General features: G+C 42.2%; 1 protein-coding gene across 5 annotated transcripts in view; it reads left to right on the forward strand.

Annotated features, from left to right (window-relative positions):
* Nucleotides 1-22258, forward strand: part of cadm1a (cell adhesion molecule 1a) — a 352880-nt gene that overhangs the window by 267531 nt on the left and 63091 nt on the right. For all 5 annotated transcript variants that reach the window (XM_079356721.1, XM_079356723.1, XM_079356724.1 and 2 more), the window contains 3 exons: nt 5932-6078; nt 17319-17471; nt 18136-18273. In XM_079356721.1, coding sequence (XP_079212847.1) covers nt 5932-6078; nt 17319-17471; nt 18136-18273 — 438 coding nt within the window. The remainder of the gene's footprint in view (nt 1-5931; nt 6079-17318; nt 17472-18135; nt 18274-22258) is intronic.

The raw sequence follows: 22258 nt of genomic DNA on the forward strand, positions 1-22258 counted from the left end.
GTACGAACCTGAGGTTGATTTGATTATTTGGTGGCCTGTGATTTGATAAAATGATGGGACATACGCTCATGAGCAGGTACATGGGTGTTTTACTTCCTGTCCAGGTCAGTCTGCTTGCTCGCTGGCAGCAGGCTCCGTCACGAATAGACTCGGCGTGTTTTTGGAGTGAAGTGGCACTACTGGCAGGAAAAAAATAGCATTGACAAGAGAGGACACAATCAGCTCCAAAGTGTGCAGCGCTGACAGAACATATATACACAGACCCTGTGGAACCTGCCAGGAACAAGGCAGAACCAAAAGAGGATTCAAAAATGAAATGGGTGGAAAACACATTTCTTAAAAATGGAGGCATGGTTCTGCTTTGCATGTACTTGTCCTTTGAGGAAAGAACTCTTTGTTAAGTTACTTTTAGGTCATATTTAATAGACACGAGCTCACACAGTTAAAGTGTGTCCAATAAGAAACAAGCTGCTCACAAGCTTTGGCTCTTGTTGTTTGCCTTTGGTTCTTAAATTTGGGACTCTGACACATTTAACCCTCCTGACTTTCATGTCAAAAAAAACTCTTTGAAATAAAAAAAAAAAAAAGCTTCATGTTGCAGCGTTAAACAAGCCTGTGCCCACCCAGATGTCAGTTGTTTTTTTTCTGAAACACCTCTGACAGTGTCTTGGGAGGCCTTGGCACATGGTTATTGTGGGCCATTAATTAGAGAAAGCCCCCCGCCTCCTCCGCCTAGCGACCTCCAGCGTGTCAGAGTTGTTTATTTAGCACAACAGGAACAATTAAGCCGCTGACAAAGCAGCCGGCGTTTGAAGTCCGTCCTACTATACGTCCACTCGCCTAAAACACAACTTAGCAGACACCTTGCAGCTGCCTTGTAACCTTCAGCGGATGCCTTGAAATGCATTTTGTAGCGTGTTAGCGCATTATCATAACCAGATGCCCACCCCACCGCCCACTCGGCACATGTTTGAAAAATGAGGCTCGCTCTTGAATATTAAAGATGCTGAGGTTCATTTATTTAGGGCTGTGTTTGGGCCGCCGAGGAATGCTGATTTAAATCTCGTTTGTTAAGCTGTCTTTCCTTATCTGTCAGCATCAGAGGATGCAATTTCTCTCTTCCCACCTTGTCCCCCTTGTCTCCTAAATGGCAGCAATATTTAGAGGGGCTTGACAACTGAGGCATGCAAATAAGCAGTTGATGTTTCCTGCGTTTCTGTAGTTTGCTTCCACTCCTCTAGCCCCTTTGTTTAGCCCAAGATGATCTTATTTGTGATGCTATTTTTGTAGTTATGTAGGAGGAAAGTATATGTGGGGTGGGGGGGGGATTACATAGACTCTGCCTGTAAGTTTTCTTTCAACATCGATTGAAAGCTCAGCTAAACAGCAGCTTCTTCATAAGCCTGCATCTTGAACCGCTTGGGTTATAGAGCAGCAACAGTGGCATACAAACTCTGTTTGTGTGTTTAGGTGTGAACTCTTTCATAAGAAGTGACAGGGAAGTTGATGTCAAGCTGCTCGATCTTCAGTAGGCCTACCTGGGCCTATTGCTCGTAAAGCCAGCTTCCTGTGCCACACTATTAAGCCCTGTTTCCACCAAGTGGTCCGTTATGGATCAGCACAGTTTGGTACGGTTTGGTTCAGTAAAGCCTGATCCTGTTTGCATTTCCACAGCCAACCGTTCCATATTTGGTCAGTGGCGTGTAAGCCGGATCCCGATAGCCACGTCAGCTACGTCATAGCAGGACGTCATAGCAGGGTGACACAGTGTACACTGCTAAGGAAAAAAACGATACAGCCGAAAAAAACAGTTGACTATTTAAAAATGGCGGGGTTGTGTTTGCCGGAAAGGGAAGTGCTGATTCTTTGGACAAATCAACGGTCTGCAGTGTTGAACTCCAGTAAATCCAGGGTCAGATCGAAATACTTGGCACCCCAACAGAAGGGTACCAAAAAGTAGGACGGTACAGGTCGGTAATTTGGGGATCTTTCTCAGCTTTAGTCAATGGACACGCCACAAAATGTGTGCCATACCGAGACGAACCGCTTGGTGGATGTGGACATAGTCTGTGTGTGCTGTGTTCTGTCAGCGACCACTGGGTCCATTTGTTGAGCGTGGATCAGCGATCTGGAGGGTGTAAATACCCACCTTATGATCCATACTTTTTAATACTAACATTATGAGAACATTTCTGTCAGATATAAAAAATCTGAGCCGGCTTAAATCCCAACAGCTTGAATGGTCACAAGGCCTCTGACAGGAATACATAAATTAAAATGCATCTTTACTGGCGAAGTCACTTCTGATGAAGAGTTTTAAAAGGTAATCTGTGAACTAAATGATTGAACGGGTAACTTTCCAGAATATTGAACCCTATTAGCAGGTTGTAGCTCCATATTGAACCACCTGTCTATAAATATTGACATATTCATAAGGTGGGAAGGTGGGATGCGGGTGCAATGTGTTCTTTTTTTGACTAATGAAAACGAATGAAAAGCAGCAGAGAGTGAACTCGCCGACTGTTCCGTCTAAACTGGGAGCCAAGACGGGTTTTTTTTTTTTTTTTTACACCGTATCAGGCTGAAAAAGACCTGATCTGAAGAATGTTAGACATTTTTATTTTGCATTTTTATGCTTCAGTTTTTCAACATTAAGATCAGTATGAGCCTTAAAGCTAGAGTGTACAACATTTTACTCATAAATCCAGCAGAAATGAAAGATGCAGATGTCTCTCTGAGTCTTGACTGTCTACAATGAGGGAGAAGCTCGAGTCCAGCCAGCTGTGTTGTTGTTAGAGCTGTGATTACGTTGTTGTTTACATGGACGAGACAGCCTTACATATAAAGCTGTTTTAATCAAAGACTAGAAAAAGACTACTGCTTATTTGGATGTCACGTAAGTGTGTTTAAGTCAATGTCGATTCAAGGTGAAGCTACAAGCTAACGAAGCTGCCTGCTAACAGAACAATGCAGACCACAGGCACCACTGCTCGTGTGTTCTCATTGATGACTCCTTTGTGCGTATGCAAGTGGAGAGGGGTTTGGAGGTGTGTTGTTGGAGGACAGCGTGAAGCTTCAGAATAGCGGAGGTTTCGTTTGTTTTGGTCTCATTCCGGTGCTCTACAGCGACATCTACTGGATGTAGAAAACGTTGCACGTTCGTCCTTCAGCGGATGGAACACGGACAAGCGGATTGGTTGGCATATCCGACACGAGACGTTAGATTACAGAAAACGGCTGTGTCAAATCAAAACAGAGGAAACATCCTACCTCATTCTCTTCAGATCAATATTCTCATCATCAGATCTGAACTTAGATTGATTTTATGTCTCGTAGTCTCACAGGTATGATGTGCGGTTCAGTCAGCTTTGAACAGAAACGGCGGAAACAGAAATGTCCTCCACACTTTTTTTTTACCTTGACACTGATTGTCTTTTTCTCTTTAACGTTAGAGAATACATTAAACCAGTACGTGTCTTTGATTATATCTGTATTTCTCGTTACGTAAAGAATGTGCTCATACTGTATTGTTCCTCTGGCAGGGAAGGATAAACATTTCACATAAAGTCATCTGCTTTCCCAGACTGTTGATTTGATTTCCCACTTAGACTGTCTGCCTGTTTGTGTTCATCCATGGCTCCATAGCTTACAGCATGTGTGTGTGTGTGTACGTACGTGTGTGTGTGTGTGTGTGTGTGTGTGTGTGTGTGTGTGTGTGTTTCTTGTTTATCACAATATAAAAATGATTGCACTGGGGAGCCACATAACTAGCAGCCACTACACTGGCAGGCGGCCATGCATTGGCTCTGCAGCGATCATTTTGAACCAAAGCCACTCAAGGTTTAACCATCAAACCTGAACAATGGAAGCAACCCTACAGCAAAGTTTATACTATTACTGCAGTTTTTCCATCTATCCAGCTATAAAGATTACATTTGTCAGGTTGCAGACAGAGATATTGTTCCTGAAAGTACAGCGAGCGGCGTCTGATGACCGATGACAGTTTCTTTCAGCCCACAGGCTTGTTGACTCGTTTCCCGAGTCGCTCAGTTCCTGTTTATTCCCACAGACACATTAAGGAGTTTTTGGTCAGCCACCTGCTGCTCTCATTACATTTTCAACCAAAACACTTCCTGGAGAAAGGACAATTAGAGGACTTGAGTGCTCTTCATTGTGGTGGAAAAACAAAACAAACAGAGAGGTTTTTAAAAGTAAGCTAAAAAGCCACAGCTGACACGGAGCTGACGGTCATGTTTGTGTGTGTGTGCAAAAATAAGAATACGCAAAAAACACGGTGTTAGAGGGTAAGAAGATGATCAGCAATAAAGAGGAACTCTCATGATAAATAATAATAAAAGAAAATGTAAAAACTTGGAGAAGGTTGTGATTGAAATGTCGCTGGCTTTCTTACCTTACCTTAAATATTTACATCAGTATTTAAAGGCACAAATCCATCATTTGAGAGTTGTAACGTGACATGTCTTGTCTTGACTGTTGCGATGGCAGACGTGACATGTAAATCGTTGCAATGGAAACACCAGATGTTAGGTCAAAGTCGTCTTGACTGTGGTTAACTCGCAGTATGTTTTAATCAGGAGGGGAGAGAATCCCTCCCTCAGTCATCTTTTCTTATTGATTTAAATGAGAGCCCCCTGATGGCAGAATGTACATACTGTGTGTTTAAGAGCCTTTAATTGCAGTTCTGACTTTATGTCAATAGGGGACAAAACAAATCCTTTGACCTTTCTCACTTTCTCCTATATTTTCACTGATCTATTAAGATTACGAGCTTTTTTGGGGGGGGTTTTTCCCCGGCATATTTCAATTCCTCCGCAGATATAATTATAGAAATCCTCAGGAAATAATCAATGAGTCACGAAACCTTTTGAAGAAGTAAATTGACTTTGGTGTAGCTCAAATGTTTGAGTGCTCTTCTCTTCTGTAAATCATTTTCTTGACATCTGTGACATTTAGCTTGTGACCCCTCGGGAGGCCGTGACCTTCAGGTTGATAAACACTTTGGAGAAAAGAAAAAAAAAGGCTTCCCTGTTGAGTTATAGATTCTACCTCATTGAGTCTTAGGCTCAGTCAAATAACCAAAGTGTCAAAATATTTTCACTTTCTGTATTTTGAAAATGGCCTGGAAGAAACGTCAGTCCCTTATGAGTGGTTTTGTGCTGTCTCTCTGTGAAGTCCTGCTGTGATTTATACTGTTTGCTAACATGGAGACTCAGAAACAGGCTTTGTTGGGTTGACCTTCACCTTGTTTTGTCGTTTCTTCACCCGTCTGCTCTCTAAGGTTGTCAAACTGTTCAATACTTATAGAAACCACATGTTTTTGGAAGTATTCGATCTCCTTTTTTTTGACAGTCAACAAAAAGTACCGAAGCTGTAATAAAACTACCTGTCACAAGAGATGAGCATAGGAAAGGAATAAATCCACTGAAAACTACAAGGAAGAAGACCTAACATGAATCTGTCACGAGCAGAACCCGACTCTTAATGAACAGGCTGAGCTGGATAGAAGGAGGAGGATACTCCAACTGTCCAAATTTCACTAATCCATAGGATGGCCACATCTCCATACCAACATGTCGCCAATGTATTTGTGTAATTTTGACAGTGAGCAGGAGTATGACATTTTTTAAAATCAGAATCAGGTATTTTTGCTAAGAGTATTTGTCTTAGTGTATTGTTAGTATGGGAAATAAAGCCAAAATAGCAAGAGCTTAAATAAAATATAATAAGCAATTACCCATATATTAAATAGAAATTAAAAAAAATAAACAAACAAGAGATGCAATAGAATTAAATTTAAATTCCAATGAGCGTTGACGTTGGTTTAAATTTAATCAGGTACATAAAGTAACCGATCATATTGAAGTTTAAACTGTGTGTTAATCGACATGTTCTTCTCTCTGTCCTGTCTAGTGGTGAGTCAGAACCTGGTGACGGACAATGTGTCGGTGGTGGAGGGCGAGATGGCGATTATCAGCTGTCGGGTGAAGGACAATGACGACTCGGTCATCCAGCTGCTCAACCCCAACAGACAGACCATTTACTTCAGAGACATGAGACGTGAGTAACGCACAACATCGCACCACTTTCACCACCGTCAGCGTGAGCTGTCGGCGGCTGTCGAGGTGTGATCACGTGTCAACGTCGGTGAAACGCACCTTGTTTTTGACTGGAGGTTAAAGAATGAACTCGGACACCTCTCAACCACAGGCGGACATTTAATCACATCTTTCAATTAAAGCTGCGACGACAGCTGCTGATTTTCATTCCAGTTTGAAGAGTTTGCTCATTCAAACTGCAACAATGCCGCCTGCGTTGAGGGTGTACTTTGGTTCAGGATGAGACGTGGACTTCACATGGCTCAATGGGGACTCTTGTTTTCGTGCAGTGTATTTTGGCTTTGTCTCTCACAAGTACTTTTTATATTTGGTCGGTTTGTTTGTTTGTTTGGGGGTTTTTTTTGTGCCAACTACTGAACAAAGGGTCAAGGTCTATTCAACTAGAAAAAATATAACAAAGTTTGAAATGTTTTGGCTTTATATGCTGTGTGGTTTTCCTCTGCACGAGTTTATTATCTTGATTTAAAGTCGACACACTCAAAGGCTTTGTTGAAAATATTTCTTTGACCATCTTGCCCACATGGCTCGACTGCAGCAGGATCTCTATAAGAGATTTCACTACGATGCATACACATTTTGTCGTCAGGAAGACGTAGCATACAAATCCATTCAGATTATCTTAATGCTTATAAATACAGGATTCTTTTATTTTGAAAAAAAGAGGCGAAAGCAACACAAAGGACTCCAGGAAGAATAGCTGAGATCTCGGGAGCAGCTAATGGAGATCCTGACAAATAAACAATCCAAAAAAAATAATAAAAAAACCCTTGAAAGGATTATACCTTTTGATATGAGCTGTTATAAAATAATCTTTTCAACGCTCATCTTAAAAGGCAGTGCCAGAAATAATATTTACATTATAATGTATATATAATAACATTAAGTTTTGCCCTGTAACTACGATAAAAATTCCAGCTCACTGTCCTGCAGTTGATTTTAGATGGAACAATAATTCTTGATACAATTAAAAATCTATATTAAAAAAAAAACAAACATTTATATCGATGAGACAAAAAAATATATTGATTATTTTTGTGTCAGCAGAGGACGCTTTCTGTCCTGTTTCCTTTTTTTTAAGATTTATTTGTGCCTTTATTCAGAAAACAGGAAAGTGGGAAGAGTCAGGAATGGCGTGCGGGAAAAGAGCCACAGGTTGGATTTGAACCGAAGAATGCGGTCTCTGTTCACGGGGCGTTGCAAAGTGACCAGTGCACCACAGCGCCCCCCTGTGCTTCTCTTTTTCCAACAGGAGGAGAGGAGAGACAGACATAACGGACGCGAGCAGCAAGAGGTTTTGAAAGTTGCGAAAGCACCGCCTTGTTTCAAAGAGGGTTAGCACAAGTGAGGTGAAATACGTTGGGAAGCGGATTTGAAACCTCTTCAGGTAAAGTTGTCTGAGGAAAGATAGGCTGTAGCTGAAAACACACACACACACTCCTGAGAGAGGGAGAAATCCTTCAGTGTTCGTGTGATGGATATGGCACGTGTTTAATTACAGTCTGAAGAAGTCTGATGCGATAGGCTGACATGGAAATCAATCCCAGTGAGGCATTTATTTATGTCCGTTCATTTTGCAAGCCGCTATAAAATGATACAGACCTCTGACACGTCATTTACATTTTGTAAAAAATCTAGTCAACCTGCACTTGGGAGCAGGAGCCTGATGAATGTGTACTTTCACCACAGCATGTGAACGGAGCCGGCAGAGAAGTTGTATGACATTAATTAATATTCTCGTACATTACTAGCACTTGCTAGGAGCTGCATTAAGTTTGACCCACATGTCTGCGGCAGGATTAATGCAGCATGAGGGTTAATACAATCAGCCAAACATGCTCAGCTTTCAGCATGTCTGATTTAATGAAAGCGCCTCATATCCCCCAAACATTTAATGACCTGTTATGTTTATTCTTATCCTGCCCAATTATCGTGTCACAGCTCTAATTAGCTGTGTGCAGCCGGACACTTTACATCGTCCTGGCTGATTTTAGTCCATTCTGTTTTTAAGGCCCTGTGTGTAAAAATGTTCACCCCAGTAGATTATTGTGTTAACCTCTAACTGCAGCATTACACTGGAGGTCCAATATATGTGAAGAACACAAACACTTTTACATCCACGCAACGTCAAATCTGGAATATAAGTGGCACCGGTTTATTACGCGCAAGTCTCCCAGAGAGACATTTTTATGAAACGGTCTCCCTGTCTGTCATGTGGAGTGAAGCTTCTTCTATGTTTTCGCTTTGTGGAGCTTGCACTCCCAGCTTACAGTACATGAGCTAGTCGTGATGTATGGACCCTTGTCCTTCGTGTCCTGCTGCCCACCGTGCAGAGTTGCCAACTTTTCACATCCTCTTGGTGACTTTTTTTTTTTTTTTTTTTTTTTGCTAAAAGCTACTAGCGGCAAATGTAGCGACTTTTTATTGTCAGATATAATGGCCTATTTCAACGGCATATTAAATAAATAAAAACCAAGAAACAACAGAGGAGTTTACTTGTAGTTGTAAACACATTCAGGGTTTTTTTTTTTTTATTACTTCTTTTCTCTCCCACAACGTTATTTCTCTCCTGCGGCGTCCATTACGATTCCATACCGATGACGTCATTTAACGATTTCGAGCGACTTTTAGGGCAGCCAATAGCTACTCTCCTTACTGAGGAGTTGACAACACTGCCACCTCGTCCGGTCACTCGCTGACTTTACTTGAGGAGTCTTTTCAATCTGACCAGAACTCCACAAGCCAAACAATATACCCCAGTTTGCTTTAAATGCACCATTATGGCCTGTGACGGGGTAAAGATGGCAGAAAGTGGCACAGCTTGCAACACACGCTATGCTGTGTGATGGTGGCGGATCACGGTAATGATGGTGGTGTGCCTCAGGATTTTTTAAACTTTTTTTACTGTATAAATGGAACAGTCAGCTTCCTCGATTTAAAAAAAAAAAAAAAGGAGGTAGTAAAAGTTGATTTTGCTGTATGTGAAATCATGTACATCGGGTTCATCTTTAATTTAATTGGATTTCTTTATCCTTGTCATGACTGCAGAAACATTTGAGCAAAGCCCACTGAGTTCAGCTGCACATCGACGACAGCTCCTTACTATATTCTTTCTTTTCTCTATTTGAGCCCCACATAAAGTAACGAGTAGCAGGAGCTTCTTAATGTAATACAATAGTGATTTAAATAGTAGAGGACTTACAGTAACTCCCAACACTGTTCATAGCTTCTTATTAATTATTGAAATAACTCTGTACACATTGTTTACCTACATACCTCCCTTTGATTGGATAATAAAAAATGCTCACGTTCACCATAATGAGATTCACCACTCTCAGATGATCTGCCACAACTGGAGCTGCTGCATGTGCACTCAATACATCTTTAATGTTTTTAGCAATGTGATTGAATACTCTTCAGACTTTGACATAAACATGTACTGCACATGAACTTCCTTATTTCTACCTTTTGATCCCCCAGTGAGACTCCGTGCCTGCTGTGAGGTGAATGTCAGGCCCTCCTTAGAAATGTTCCCCGCCTCACAAACATACCTTCCACATACGATACACAAGCCTGCATGCGTATATGCTAAGCAGAACTTGCTGTTTATCTGCCGTTGTGCCAGCTCCCACGAGCTGGCTGTCAAGGGCGAGGTGTTCTTCTTCGACGAGGCGTCTCCCTGATCTCCTGTGACACATCACAGCAGCTGCCCTGCTTCGTTAAGACACGGAGGCAGACTCTCAACAACAACTGGACTCGTCGAAATATCACATCCACTCAGGTGGATTATTTAATATGGAGGACAAGAGAAGCTGAAGACACGAGGAAGTGCTTCGGCTAGAATGACATCCAAAGAGTAACTTGAACGTGATGTTACGATTCGTCGAGAGGCTTAAAACCCGCCTCAGCGCCGACCTGAGGAAGCCACAGCAGAGACCACACGACCCTTTTCAAGCTGGCTGAAACTTGGTATTTGTAAAGTTGGCCGAGTTTTTCTCTAACTTCTTTACTTTGCTGCTGTTCGTCTCGGCTTTTAATGACCTCCGGTCCCTCGCGTTGCCTCGAATAAACAGCGCGGCATGTTCCACAGATGTTCCTGCAGGAAAAAGAAGTTCGATCCAGTCGGGTCGCCGTGTTCACCCCACACTGAGAAACAGCAGTGTGCCGCTGTGACAAGACAAACATACAATGCTTCAGTAGGTTGTTGTTGACACTATTGTTAGTGGCAGAGTACGCACAGATGGTGATGTTTCAGTTGCACAATGACCTGTTTAATATGTGAATACTGTTGTTCTCTCAGAGTCAGGAAGAAGTAAATATACAGCTGCTGTGTTTAAGCCAAGCTCACAAGCGACCATATGTTGTACAGATTTGTTCTTAACACGAAGATACAGATTCAAGCTTTCAGCTTTTTTGCAGAATTAATTGTAAGTTATAAACTGTTGATATATGACGATCCCTCTTTCCATCCTTTAGATGACTGTCTCTCAATATTCAGGAAACTGCATTATAAATGTGATTTAGCAAAGAGTCAGCGAGTGAATTTGGGTACCGTCGTTCGCCTGACAGCAGGCAGAACTTGAAAGATAATAGAGTCCATCCGCTGAGATACAAGACGTGACTGGTCTGTTTTACCGTCACATGAATTTTTTCTCTGTTTGATTTACGACCATGACGCCCGCGGGATTACCAACGACAGAGCTGGAGTTGTCGCGTTTCCTGCTTTTGTTGCATTCATGTGCCGCTCGGGTTGCCCAAGTCGTTCTTCTGACTTTACGAGATGTAACTGTTACAGGTTGCATTGCAGCAAAATGTTGATGCGATGTGATGAAGTGCTTGGGCAACATTGCTTTCCAAGACGTTGTTCCAACTTGAGCAGGTGTTCATGAACATTTTACATCTCAGAAACCCATTTTTCCAATATGTCTGACACCACATGAATGCACCATCAGCATTTTTTTTTTCATTTAACCCTATGCACGCCAATCCAAAAATCAAAATATGTGTTAGCTATTTATTTTCTCCGTTTGTTTGTGTTGTGTGTTAAGAGTTTGAGTTGGTAACTTTTTTCTCTATATAATTTTTTTTTTTCATAATTCATCTTGGAATCTGAACTAGCTCTTCAAACTCTACTTATGTTGACCTAATATCCACTACTTTTGAAGAGCATGTGCCACGTCTTGTCCGTTTGCTTCACGTGTGTTGAATGTTTGGCCTTGCAGCATGAATAGGTTGATGAACAAAGACGCAGGAACATTGTATAACACTGCAGACTTCTTTCTAAAGGCTTTAAGTAGATCTCATATCTCTTTTGATTTCTGCAGAAAAATGGTGAATCGAGCATCACTTTGTTCAAGGCTTTGTTTACACTTTGGGCTGCTTCGTCCTCCTCGTTCTTTCAATAGACTCACAATTTGGATGAGAAAAATAGAAATGTTAGTTGTTTAAAAAGGCTGAGGGGAGCGTTCGGGCACTAAATGTCCTTGACGTCCTGACGAGGAGGAGATGCAGCTTCTGTAGCCGTGGGTGATCCATCCACTGAAGGTCAATGAGGTTCAGGGTGAGCGTTTATATGAAAACATAAATGAGGAAGCTTTGAGAAAAGAAAAGGAAAAAAACATTTTTACATGTTCCCAGATGAAGGACACATTTTGATTGATCAAGGACTTGGTCCACTTTTTTTTTAATCAAACAGAAAATAGGAGCGAAATAGCCCAATCAGCCCAATCCCACCTGAAAAACATGTCATGTCATTCAAAGCATGACACAAAAGTTTTGTGAGCTCCATCTGCGTCTTGAATGATCTGTCTTCATGCATAACATGAAGCTACTTGTGCTCAGATTCACACTTGAAAAAGGTCGAGGCTGTTGAGTATGAAGATGAAACAGCGGGAGGGAGTCCAACTGGAACACGCCGGCTGAGATGAAGAAGTCATTAAACTCATCTTTTGGGTTATTTCATAACAGCCCTTCATCATGTGGTGCTGTATTTTAGAGAGAAGCATTTTGTTGGATTCACAGTCAGATTGATCACCTGGGTGCAAGACCCCTCCAAGATAAAGAGCCCTGATAGAACACAGTCGTGTGATGGTAGGGTTCAGTTTTCCTCTTAGACTTTCAGACAGAGACCAATTTTATTGGTAATTTAAAGCAAAGACCCGCTTTGATAAAAGCGGGTCCAAAAGAGAAGCTGGTGCTAAAGAGCAAGCTCTTCAAGCGACCAGCAGGGGGTGACTGCAGCTGTTGCCAAATCACTATCCCAATTGTATGTCAGCAAATCAAAAATGTTTGCCTATTTAAATCATTTTCTTGATGAGGTCGCTCAAGCGAGCGGCAACCTCCAGTCAAATGCAAAAGTGCAAAAATGATAATGCAGTTCCTTGAGTGTCCACATGAGGCTGGGTGCAAAGGCCCTTCAATGCTCATATTTAAATTTCCATTTTATCAGTAGAAGGATAAAAAAGCATCAAAAATGCATCGACAATAATCTTCTAAAAGTTAAAAAGAATTAAACATGTTTCAATGAGAATTTGGAGGTTTTTTAAGAAAAGCACCTTTAAGGTATAAATGACGGCTAAAACTATGAATGTTGTTGCCATACTCTGGATTACCCTGCTGTATATGGAGCACGGTGAATCGGCAGCTTGGACTTGACCCAGAGTGGGGAGGAGGCTGGTTGTGAGAATGTAATTACCCTCGCCCCACCCCGTCTCACCCACTCTGACACCCAATAATAAAACTTTGATGTGCTCCTCTCAAAAAGTAGCGGCAGCCACTAATCACAATTGATTGCAGCCACTTAGGCGAGGCGCACTCATCATCTCCAGCTCTCTCTGGATGGGAGTCATCCTCTGCTGAAACTAGAGAGAACGAGGAGAGAAAAAAAACATTCAAATGAAATGCAGAGAAAGAATGAATATGAGACAAGAGACAGGGGAGGGAGAAAAAAGCGAGATGAATTAAACTCGTGCAGTTAGGAGAGGTGAAAAGAGGGATGAGGAGCCATTAGGGAATGTTCAGATCCCAATTCTCAAATGTTTGGTTTTCATCTGTATTTTAAACACACGACTCATTGCATCTTAATTTAGATTCACTTTGTGCTATATTTGAATGGTGAGATCATGGCGGCTTAATGTGCGATAACTTTTTTCTGGGGACCGTAACCAGCATTTAAAATGTCACGATTGTGTGATAACTTCAGACCATGAAATCAGGTAACCATGTCCAGGCAGAACTGAGGGAGTAACAGCCTGTCCTAACAGCACGCGACGCCACGCGAGCGAGCGTCAGCGACAAATCCAGCCTGAATCTTTTGCTCGCTGTCGTGAGCTACGCAGCTTGACACGACACGACCAGTTTTAGCCTGACGCCCCGATGCTATTCTCCTCTGTAGAGATGGAAGGAGGCGGCTCTACAAAACACTGACACTCGTTTTTACTCAACAGAGATTGATAGCTTGTTGTACAAAGGGAAGATAGCAGTGCAGTATGCACATTCGTTACTGAAATGTTTTTTTGTTTTTTTCACTTGTGTCAAGGAGAAAACATTTTATTCGGCTCACCTCGAGCCGTTTATTGACGAGTTTTGATTGAAGTCAACGGCTCCTAAATACAAAGCACCTTCAATACAGAAGCCCCAGATGTCTTCTTTGCAAGGGGAAACTGAAACTCACAGAGCAAAGAATAAAATATTTAACGTGCACAGTAAAGAGAAAGTTTTAAATGTGAGAATAAATTGTTGTAAATCATCTTTTTTTTTTTTCTCTTTTTTTTTTCATAAAGAGCTCAAATGCTTCACAAAGCGTGTTGGGGTTCAAATGTTCATCATCCAATCACACGCATAGACTAACTTTTCCTTTTTTCCCCTAAACAGTGACCTCTTTCTCGTCATGCAAATTATGAGTGATTCCAATTACCCGATCCTCCATTTCCTCTCTCCGGGTGTCAAAGTGTCCTTGGGTCAGGCACTACAGCTCACATTGTCCGCTCTGAGCAGGTGCACGGCAGCTGTGTGTGAGTCTGTGTGGGTGCATGAGAGGCTTTGGAAAGCACTTTGTCCGGCTCTACTTGAAAAGTGATACCTCCACTCGGTCCATTTAGTATTTAAACCTGCGAGTGCTGACGAGTAGGATGAGATGAGACATGATTCAGGTTTGAATGGAGACATGTTGGAATACTTGAAGTCTGTCTTTTGTGTGTGTGTGTGTCTGTGTGTGTGTGTTAAAAGAGTTGTTTGTTTGTGTGTGTGTGTGTGTTAAAAGAGTTGTTTGTTTGTGTAATGCATGCTCTCCTAGGGAGCTGTACATGTGCAGATCGCCCACATTGTAAAACTATGAAGGGCAAAATCTACATCTTAGCAAGAAAATCTTTCAGTCTGAGGATTTCTTCGAACTCTCAAAGTCTCCTTGGCTGAACTTCTGGACTGTCTTATCTCGATATTGAAATGAGCTCCATCAAACATCAGCTGTGAAAACTGACAGATCAGTTTAGATAGAGCTTTCTTTTTGTCCCAGACACATGACTATCAATTTACCTTTGTCAGACATCTGTGATGTCCTTCTTATGCCATCAGATAGAACTGAATAAGAGTCGAAAGAAGAAGCGGGCGAAAAAGAGCGTGGAGCTAAAGGTCAACGTCTTTTTGGAGCCAAACACACAAAGAGGACAGAAATATAACAATTACAAAGACGTCTGCAGTGTCAGCCGGCTCACCTTCTCTCCTCTTTGCCAGGACTGACACTTTGCGAGACGCACCGCTGTGTCGAACCCCGCTGTGCGAAGCGGCCTGTTGTCCACCCTCTGTCCTCGCGTGGCCGAGCCGACGCTGTTCTCAAGTTCATCTCCGGCTCGTGGGACGGCGTCCTCGTCTCAGTGTCTCCACGTCTCTGTTCCACGTGTAGCAGAATGTCTCGATTTATTCAGCTCATACTTACACCACAATGCCATATTTTGAAGTGATACATAAGAGGATTATGAGATCTCTGAGAAATGCTTTTGTGGAATGGATTATATTTGATTGGCAAGGATTTGGTCGAATTGTTGACACACCAAATATTTCCTTCAAATAGAAGAGAAAGTTCCCCGGTGCGAGGCGTGACTTGTTGGTTTGCAGCTTGATATTAAGTGATAAAAATGTAGATCCTGATGCACTTTAACCTGGTCATAGTAGTTATGACGTGTCAGTGGAAACATGTGAGTGTTTTTTTTTTTGGTGAAAGATAAGGAAGAGAAAGAATCCAGTATTTAACCAAGGTGACTTTGAGGTCGATTTAGGTATTTAGGTTTTGTTTGTGGAATCCGCTGGGCAACTTTTAAAAAGCCCCACTTTTTTTTTTTTTTTTTTTTTTACATAAATAAAAGTTTATGTCAAGAATAGTGTTTTTTTTCTACATCCTAATTATCGTCTTCGAGCAGTGACGGAAGTCATCTTCGTCCGGCCTTATGGTGTCATTTAAAATGTGTCTGATGTTCTTGTTTAACGATGCACAAAATCAGTTGTGCTGTTAAGTATTCTTGCCTCTCGCTCCAGATCTCCCTCTCTGCCTCCATTTCACTCTCTCTCTCGCTCGCTCACTCACTCACTCACTCTCTCTCTCTCTTGACATTAAAGGCGGATACTATTACTGCCCTCCAGAAGCCTCATCTTCCTTCTGTTCATCATCTGTGAAATCGTAATGTAGCCTGCCGGTTTCTCCTGTCTTTTCTCGAGTGTTGTATGTCAGAACTGTCCATGTTTAATGTGTTAAGCTTTAGAAAAAAAAAAACAACAACAACAACACGAAGTCAAAGGAAGAGTACACAGATCTATATGAAGAGAGTGCAGAGTGCAAAGAGCCCGGAGTCGCTGTCAATCAGAGCTGAATTTATCAGCACATCAAAGGAGGATGGAGACGGCTCGGCTTTCATCTTAACCACATGTTGTCATTCCACATTACAGCTGATAGAGCTAGCTTTGGTAGGTGGGCAAACAAGGTAAGCCGAGATGAAAGTGGGTGCAGATGAGGAGGAGGCAGGATTTATGGATTTGTCCTCAATAGCGCTGTAGGCCGACTAAAGGACAGCCAAGGTCGAGGCCTCTGTTTAACACCGGCCATGTTGCAAGCATGTGTTGTGTGTGTTTTCTATTTCTCAAGAGTGAGTTATCAAAGAGAAAATTCTATCTCGTGCTTCAGTTTTTCTCCTTTTTCTTTCAGCACTCCGTCCTATGTTGCATCATTTTTTCAGCTGTGATTGATTGTTGACTAATAGAATTGATTTTTTTTTTTTTGACTCCCTGGAAAGCTCTTTGAAGCAGCCCTAACAATGTGATGTACTCCAGGCATCATATTTGTATAAAAAGTTAAAGAAAGGGATGAAATATTACTGTTTGCACAGACACGTGAAGGGGAGCGCGTTGAACGTTTTTAAAAAGTCTTCAGAACTCTTTTAACTCGATGAAGCAGCCAGAGAAGTTTTTGCACTCGTTAGTGGATCCTGCTCACTGTGGGCTGAGAGAGGATCTTGATTTTTTCACGTGTTTTTTAAGAGTTGGTGGCTGTGTTAAAGTCAGGATTGGTAATTCCCTCCAGATACACTGTTTAAGATTTTGGTTGAAACTTTCTTGAAGAGAAATTAAAGAAAATCTGTCATCTGTAGCATGTTGTAGACATGTAAAAACTGCGACCAATGTCTGCACACAGTGCATGTTATAAACCAATCAGGCCTCCGTCTGCTCTCTATGCATGCACGAGCCCGAGTAAGTGAGGGGCGTGGCTTTTGAGGGGGACGGGGGGGTGAAGATGGAGCGTGGAGAGAGTGCTACTTTCAAAATCACGCTAGTTTTCCAAAAAAAATGACAGACCCTGCCTCTAACAGTCGTATAATCAGGGTGATGACCTGTCATGTCGTGTTGTTTTTATTCCTCTTTTTTTCATCAGTTTTTTGGGTGTACACGTTCTCTGCAGGCCTCTCCTGTAGATCCAAGTGGAAATTATTTGTGAAGTGCAATACCAAGATGTCAAAAAAAACCAGCCTGTATGAATAAAAGCTACAGAGTACAAGACGTGTGTGGATTCTGTTTCATATTGCAGACAACATGAGATGCAGCTTGAATAAGTGATCCTCGGCTCGTGTTTAGCGCCTGTGTGTGTACGTGTGAACATCATCTCAATAATTCATTGTGTCATGTGTTTTATTTTCTCCTCAGCACTGAAAGACGCTCGCTTTCAGCTGGTGAACTTCTCAGACAACGAGCTGCGGGTGTCGCTGTCTAATGTCTCGCTGTCAGACGAGGGTCGATATGTTTGCCAGCTCTACACAGACCCCCCACAGGAAGCCTACGCTGACATCACCGTGCTAAGTACATCCACAAAACACACACACACACACAAACACTCTATGTTATTAGAAGCAGGGAGGTAGAGACTATTAATCAACATTTAGACTGCGGAAGACATTCACATTCACATGGTGAACAACACTTTGACAGCTCCCCATGAAAACTGCAGGAGTCTCTGACAGCAGCTACAGGGGAGAAAATCATGGATTTCATAGTTACTTAGGAAGTGTTTTCATGATACTAGTGTGTTTAAAATAGAGGATGCACAGTGGTCGAGGCTGCAGGGAAGTGCAGGAGGATCATCACTCACACAAGCAAGAGGCTGAAAAATCACACAATTGTTTAGTTAGCGCACAAAGTATTCTAAGTGAGAGCGTGATAGGGCTGTTATGTTTAGACCACACTATCTGTAACTGTTTCACATGTTTGTATGATGAGGTCTCCCAGGTGCATGTTTCCTTGTTACATCAATATTTCCTGTTTACTTGTGTTACCAAAAATAAACTAACTCAACGAGGAACATGGGGGTCATCACACTTGGTGACTTTCTCTTTAAATCCAATTTTAGCATGCAATGCTAATTTTAACTTTAAGGGGAAAAAAATGTGAGTAAGTGCTGCAGTTGATGTCGAGGTATTTTATTTCCCCAGTGTTTACAGACTTCTGTTTGTGCGTCCTGTCGCAGTTCCTCCAGGTAACCCCATCATCGAGGCGCGGGATGAGGTCCTGAGCGAGGGCAACGAGACAGAGATGACCTGCACCGCCATGAGCAGCAAGCCCGCAGCTACCATCAGATGGATGAAGGGAGATAAAGAGCTTCCAGGTAGTTCTTCTCTGCACACACACGAAAAAAAATCACAGTCGTCAAGACATTTTTGCTCTTAACATAACGTGAACTTTGCAGTGCAGACGATCTGAGTTTGCATGTTTGTCCACTGTAGATTGATTTTCTGCACAAAGAAGACCTCTGAGGGAACATCATGCTCCATGAGCCTGAAACAAAAAATATTCATTCTACTGTTTATACTAAAAGTCAGAGGCAATATCAGTTTATTTCAATGACACGATTTAACATTTTCTCATATTGTTTCTTGATCAATCTGACTTAAGACAAGATGTCAGGCCTTAAAGGTGAAGTAACACTCAGGGAGAATGATCCTTTATTTTACTTCTGGTGGTTGTCGTTGTCTTTGTTTTGCATTCATATGTGAGTTTGTAAAGGTGTGCACTTTCTACTTTAAAGTGGAGCTAATTCTAACTTTTGCACCTGCATGCATCTCATAAGCGCTTTTCCGATGCATATAAATGACCACATTTTAAGGCAGGTTTCTTTCGTCCTCTGCTTGCACACCGTATTTAGCTCGTGCATCAGTGATGTTGCTTTTAAATGGAAGCTCTGCTGCGACTTTGAATAGTTTCCATTAAAGCAGTGTGGTGGATGTGCAGCGGTGGCCAGAGCCTGTTGGCACTGTGACAACTTTCATGCCTTCATCAAAGGTAGCTGAGCTTTAGAAGTCTGCGCAGAGCTCAGGGGTGAACAGGCCTCCTGCCAGGCTGCTCCACCTCAGAGCCCAGACTGCCAGCTTTGTAAAGACTTTGAAACAAAGGTCCTAATCAGGAGCAGTGTAGAAGGCCCTGAGCTGCTTCACCCTGCACTGCACCACATTACACTCTTAGTGGTCAGCTCAAATCTGACCATGTTCTAATAAGCCAAGGTCGGGGGTTCGCAAACAACTTGCTGCTAGCATCATCAAAATGTACTGTTGATTAAATTTAGTGCAGCTTTTTATAATCATATCATGGACAGAAGGACCTGCAAAAAAAAACTTCCACTGGACCAGCCCAGCTTTGTGTTATTCCCCATGCATGTACACCTGCAGATAAGCCATGTTAATATATAGCCAAGAAAATCAGCAGAAATGTAGACAAGTTAATAATGTAATCTCTCCTGATGATAACTTTGTGACGTTTAATACATTCATTTCATGTACCGTCACTTACATTATGCATGTAAACGTATGCAGCAGCTTGCACAAATGAGCAATGCAAACAGTGACCTCAGTAGCTGTGAGTCACTGAAGTACTGATCGAACTGAGTGTAAACATTGTCTCCTTAAAGTGGAACCTTCTACATGTTTCCCTTCTGAGACCGAGGCGTTTAGTTTTACTTCTCTATTTCTCAAGGTGCTCACCACCACTTATTGTCAGCTCTCTAACCATGCTCATTTATTTGTTTAATGGAATGACTGAAGAAAAACACTCAGCCCTCCCCTGTTCTGTTTTCTCACACCGGCTGAAAAGGGAAATCCTACCTGCACAACAAGCTGGGTGCTATTGAAGTTTTCCAACTTACAATTGCAATTCTACGCCATGAGGCGATACTCTGTGGAGAGCAGGCCGTGCAGGGACGAGGACAGCTGTGGTTGTGGGGACGACCCGGCACAGCTCGATGGTAAATAAACATCGGCTGCTGACGCCGCTGCGAGGCGTGCGCCGGTGTCTTTGAACATCAGACGATGTGCCGATGTTCATCCTGCTAACAGCCCAACACAAGTGCAGTTTCGCTTGTTATATTTTTGCATCTACATGCTTACTAGTGTTGCAATTACAACGGAAGTGACACCGCTGTTGTCATAGCGACAACCCCCGCGTGTGGTGACCATGTCGAGCTAGTTATCTGCCTTTTGCATGCGAGCTCCTCATTAAACTGACTCCTCGGCTCATCTAATTGAAACTGAATCAATGATCCTCCTGCTGATGCTGAACAATATTAAGACAATGGAGTGCAAAGAAATGAAAGATGGAAAAGAAAAGGAATAGCTGAGGGTGCCAGAAATCAGGCATGAGGACAGAATTACTTAAATAGCCTTCGGCTCTGGCTCCTTGCCTGGCAGACTTATTTCTAATTAAATGTCCAACGAATTAAACTTAATTACCTAAAGGGGTAATCAGGGTCTCTTAAATATCATTTAAAGGTTGCAATTGTCATGCTTGCCAATGTAAATCATTATCTCTCTATTATCTCATTCCCTTCTTTCCTGTTGTTTAGTGATTTATTAACATTTACCCTGCGCTAATAATTCCTGCTCTTCAGCTCAGACTGCAGCAGTGTAAGTCATGGAAACAAGGAGATGCAGCAGTGCAGGTCCTTTCTTTTCTTTTTTTTTTGTTCTGTTAGGATATAAGAGAGGAAGATGAGTGGAAAGGAAAGAAAAAGGAAGATAGGAAGGGCACGTCGCTGACTGACAGGGACCAGAACAGCCATTAGCCCGGAGCCTTATGAGACAACCACAGGGTGATTTCAATTACCCTGCTCCACCTCAGCAGGAACACTCCGCTATTGAATAAAAGAATATTTTGGGCAAGGTAAAGCGATTTTAGTGGAGAGACATATATTTTATTTAAGTAGAACAAAGCGGCTGCCGGATGCTTAAGACTGTGTTCAAATGGGAACAGATAAAAACGTGGAACGAAGGAGCCAAAAGAAAAGGACAAATTAAGTGTGTAAGTAAAGAACTGAAAACACTTAAAAGTTCCACTCCAGCGTTTTGACCTTCAGATGAGACACTCATGTTGCCTCTGTACTCTTTCATCTTAACAAAGTGTGCACTAGTGAAGGGGGAGCTACTGGATCACTGACGCATCATTAATGCTCACTTCACTTGTTGAGGACCTTTTTTTTATTGTCTTCACATTCATGAAACCAGATTCAGAGTTTGCAAAAAAAAACAAGTCAACAAGAATAGTCATATCAACAATATTAATTCGATCCAACATGTTCGAAAAGGGTTAGAAGATGTCAACAGTGCTTTTCTGTAAAGTTGACAGATTTTAAACTTGAGCGCTCGGAGCGACCGCACAAAAACGCCGGAGCGCTTGTAAAAAGCACTTTCTGCTGCGAACGCTCTCTACTTATTAAAAACAACTGACAAAGAAACACTGGGTGGACTTATCTGATAAAAACAAGGCTAACTGGTACACATCACAACCACAGAGGTCTCCCCACACCCACCCGAACACAACTCGACTAGAAGAGGACGTCACATGTCCATCGAACACCCGGCTCACCCCGCCTCCCTCTCTGACGTGCAGAAGGGCCTCGCCTTCTAGAAAAGCCTGATCGCTGCTGTTATAGCCGGCCTGAACAAAAGGCCAGAGCAGGAAACCTTGAATGTTGTTTCATACTGTGTTTTGTGTATGTGCTGTTCTTCGGTGGGAACGATGGAGTCTGCTGGAAAGAAACCGGGCTGTGGAAAGGAATTTCCTCATGGGGACAATAACAGTCTAAAGTCTAACCTACTTCAATTTCAGAACTGTCATGACTTAACTGAAGCATGATCCATATATTACATGACAGGAAGATATTCTGATTACATTTCTTCTTAGAGAATTGAACGTTTATGTTTCATGATGTCTCAAGTGTATGCTCTTAAATTGAAAACTATCAGCCAGCGTTATGACGCTCGATCTATTGTGCTGCTCAAGAGCTACGCTCTCCGAACATAAAAAAAAAAAAAAACTGTCAGATGTCCATCTTAAGAGACGTCTCCTCTGTAATTCTTGGAGGAACGGGCATGAGTCGGTTCTGGCTCTGTACAGCGCACAGCAGGAGTCCTTCTTCTTATCTTTCTCAGGCACATATGGAAGGTAAGCTAGCAGCTGCTCGATGCTCGTGTGTAGATTGCTCAGTCGAGGTGAGAAAACCATTCCAGCATTCGAAACAAAATGTAGCTCACGAGCCTTGCAGTAGTTCCCTTTTCCTGTTCGAGTCTCACTAAAGGAGCTAGCAGTAACGCGTGTCATTCACA

The sequence above is a fragment of the Symphodus melops genome, assembly GCF_947650265.1.
Source record: "Symphodus melops genome assembly, chromosome: 11".
Taxonomy (NCBI): domain Eukaryota; kingdom Metazoa; phylum Chordata; class Actinopteri; order Labriformes; family Labridae; genus Symphodus; species Symphodus melops.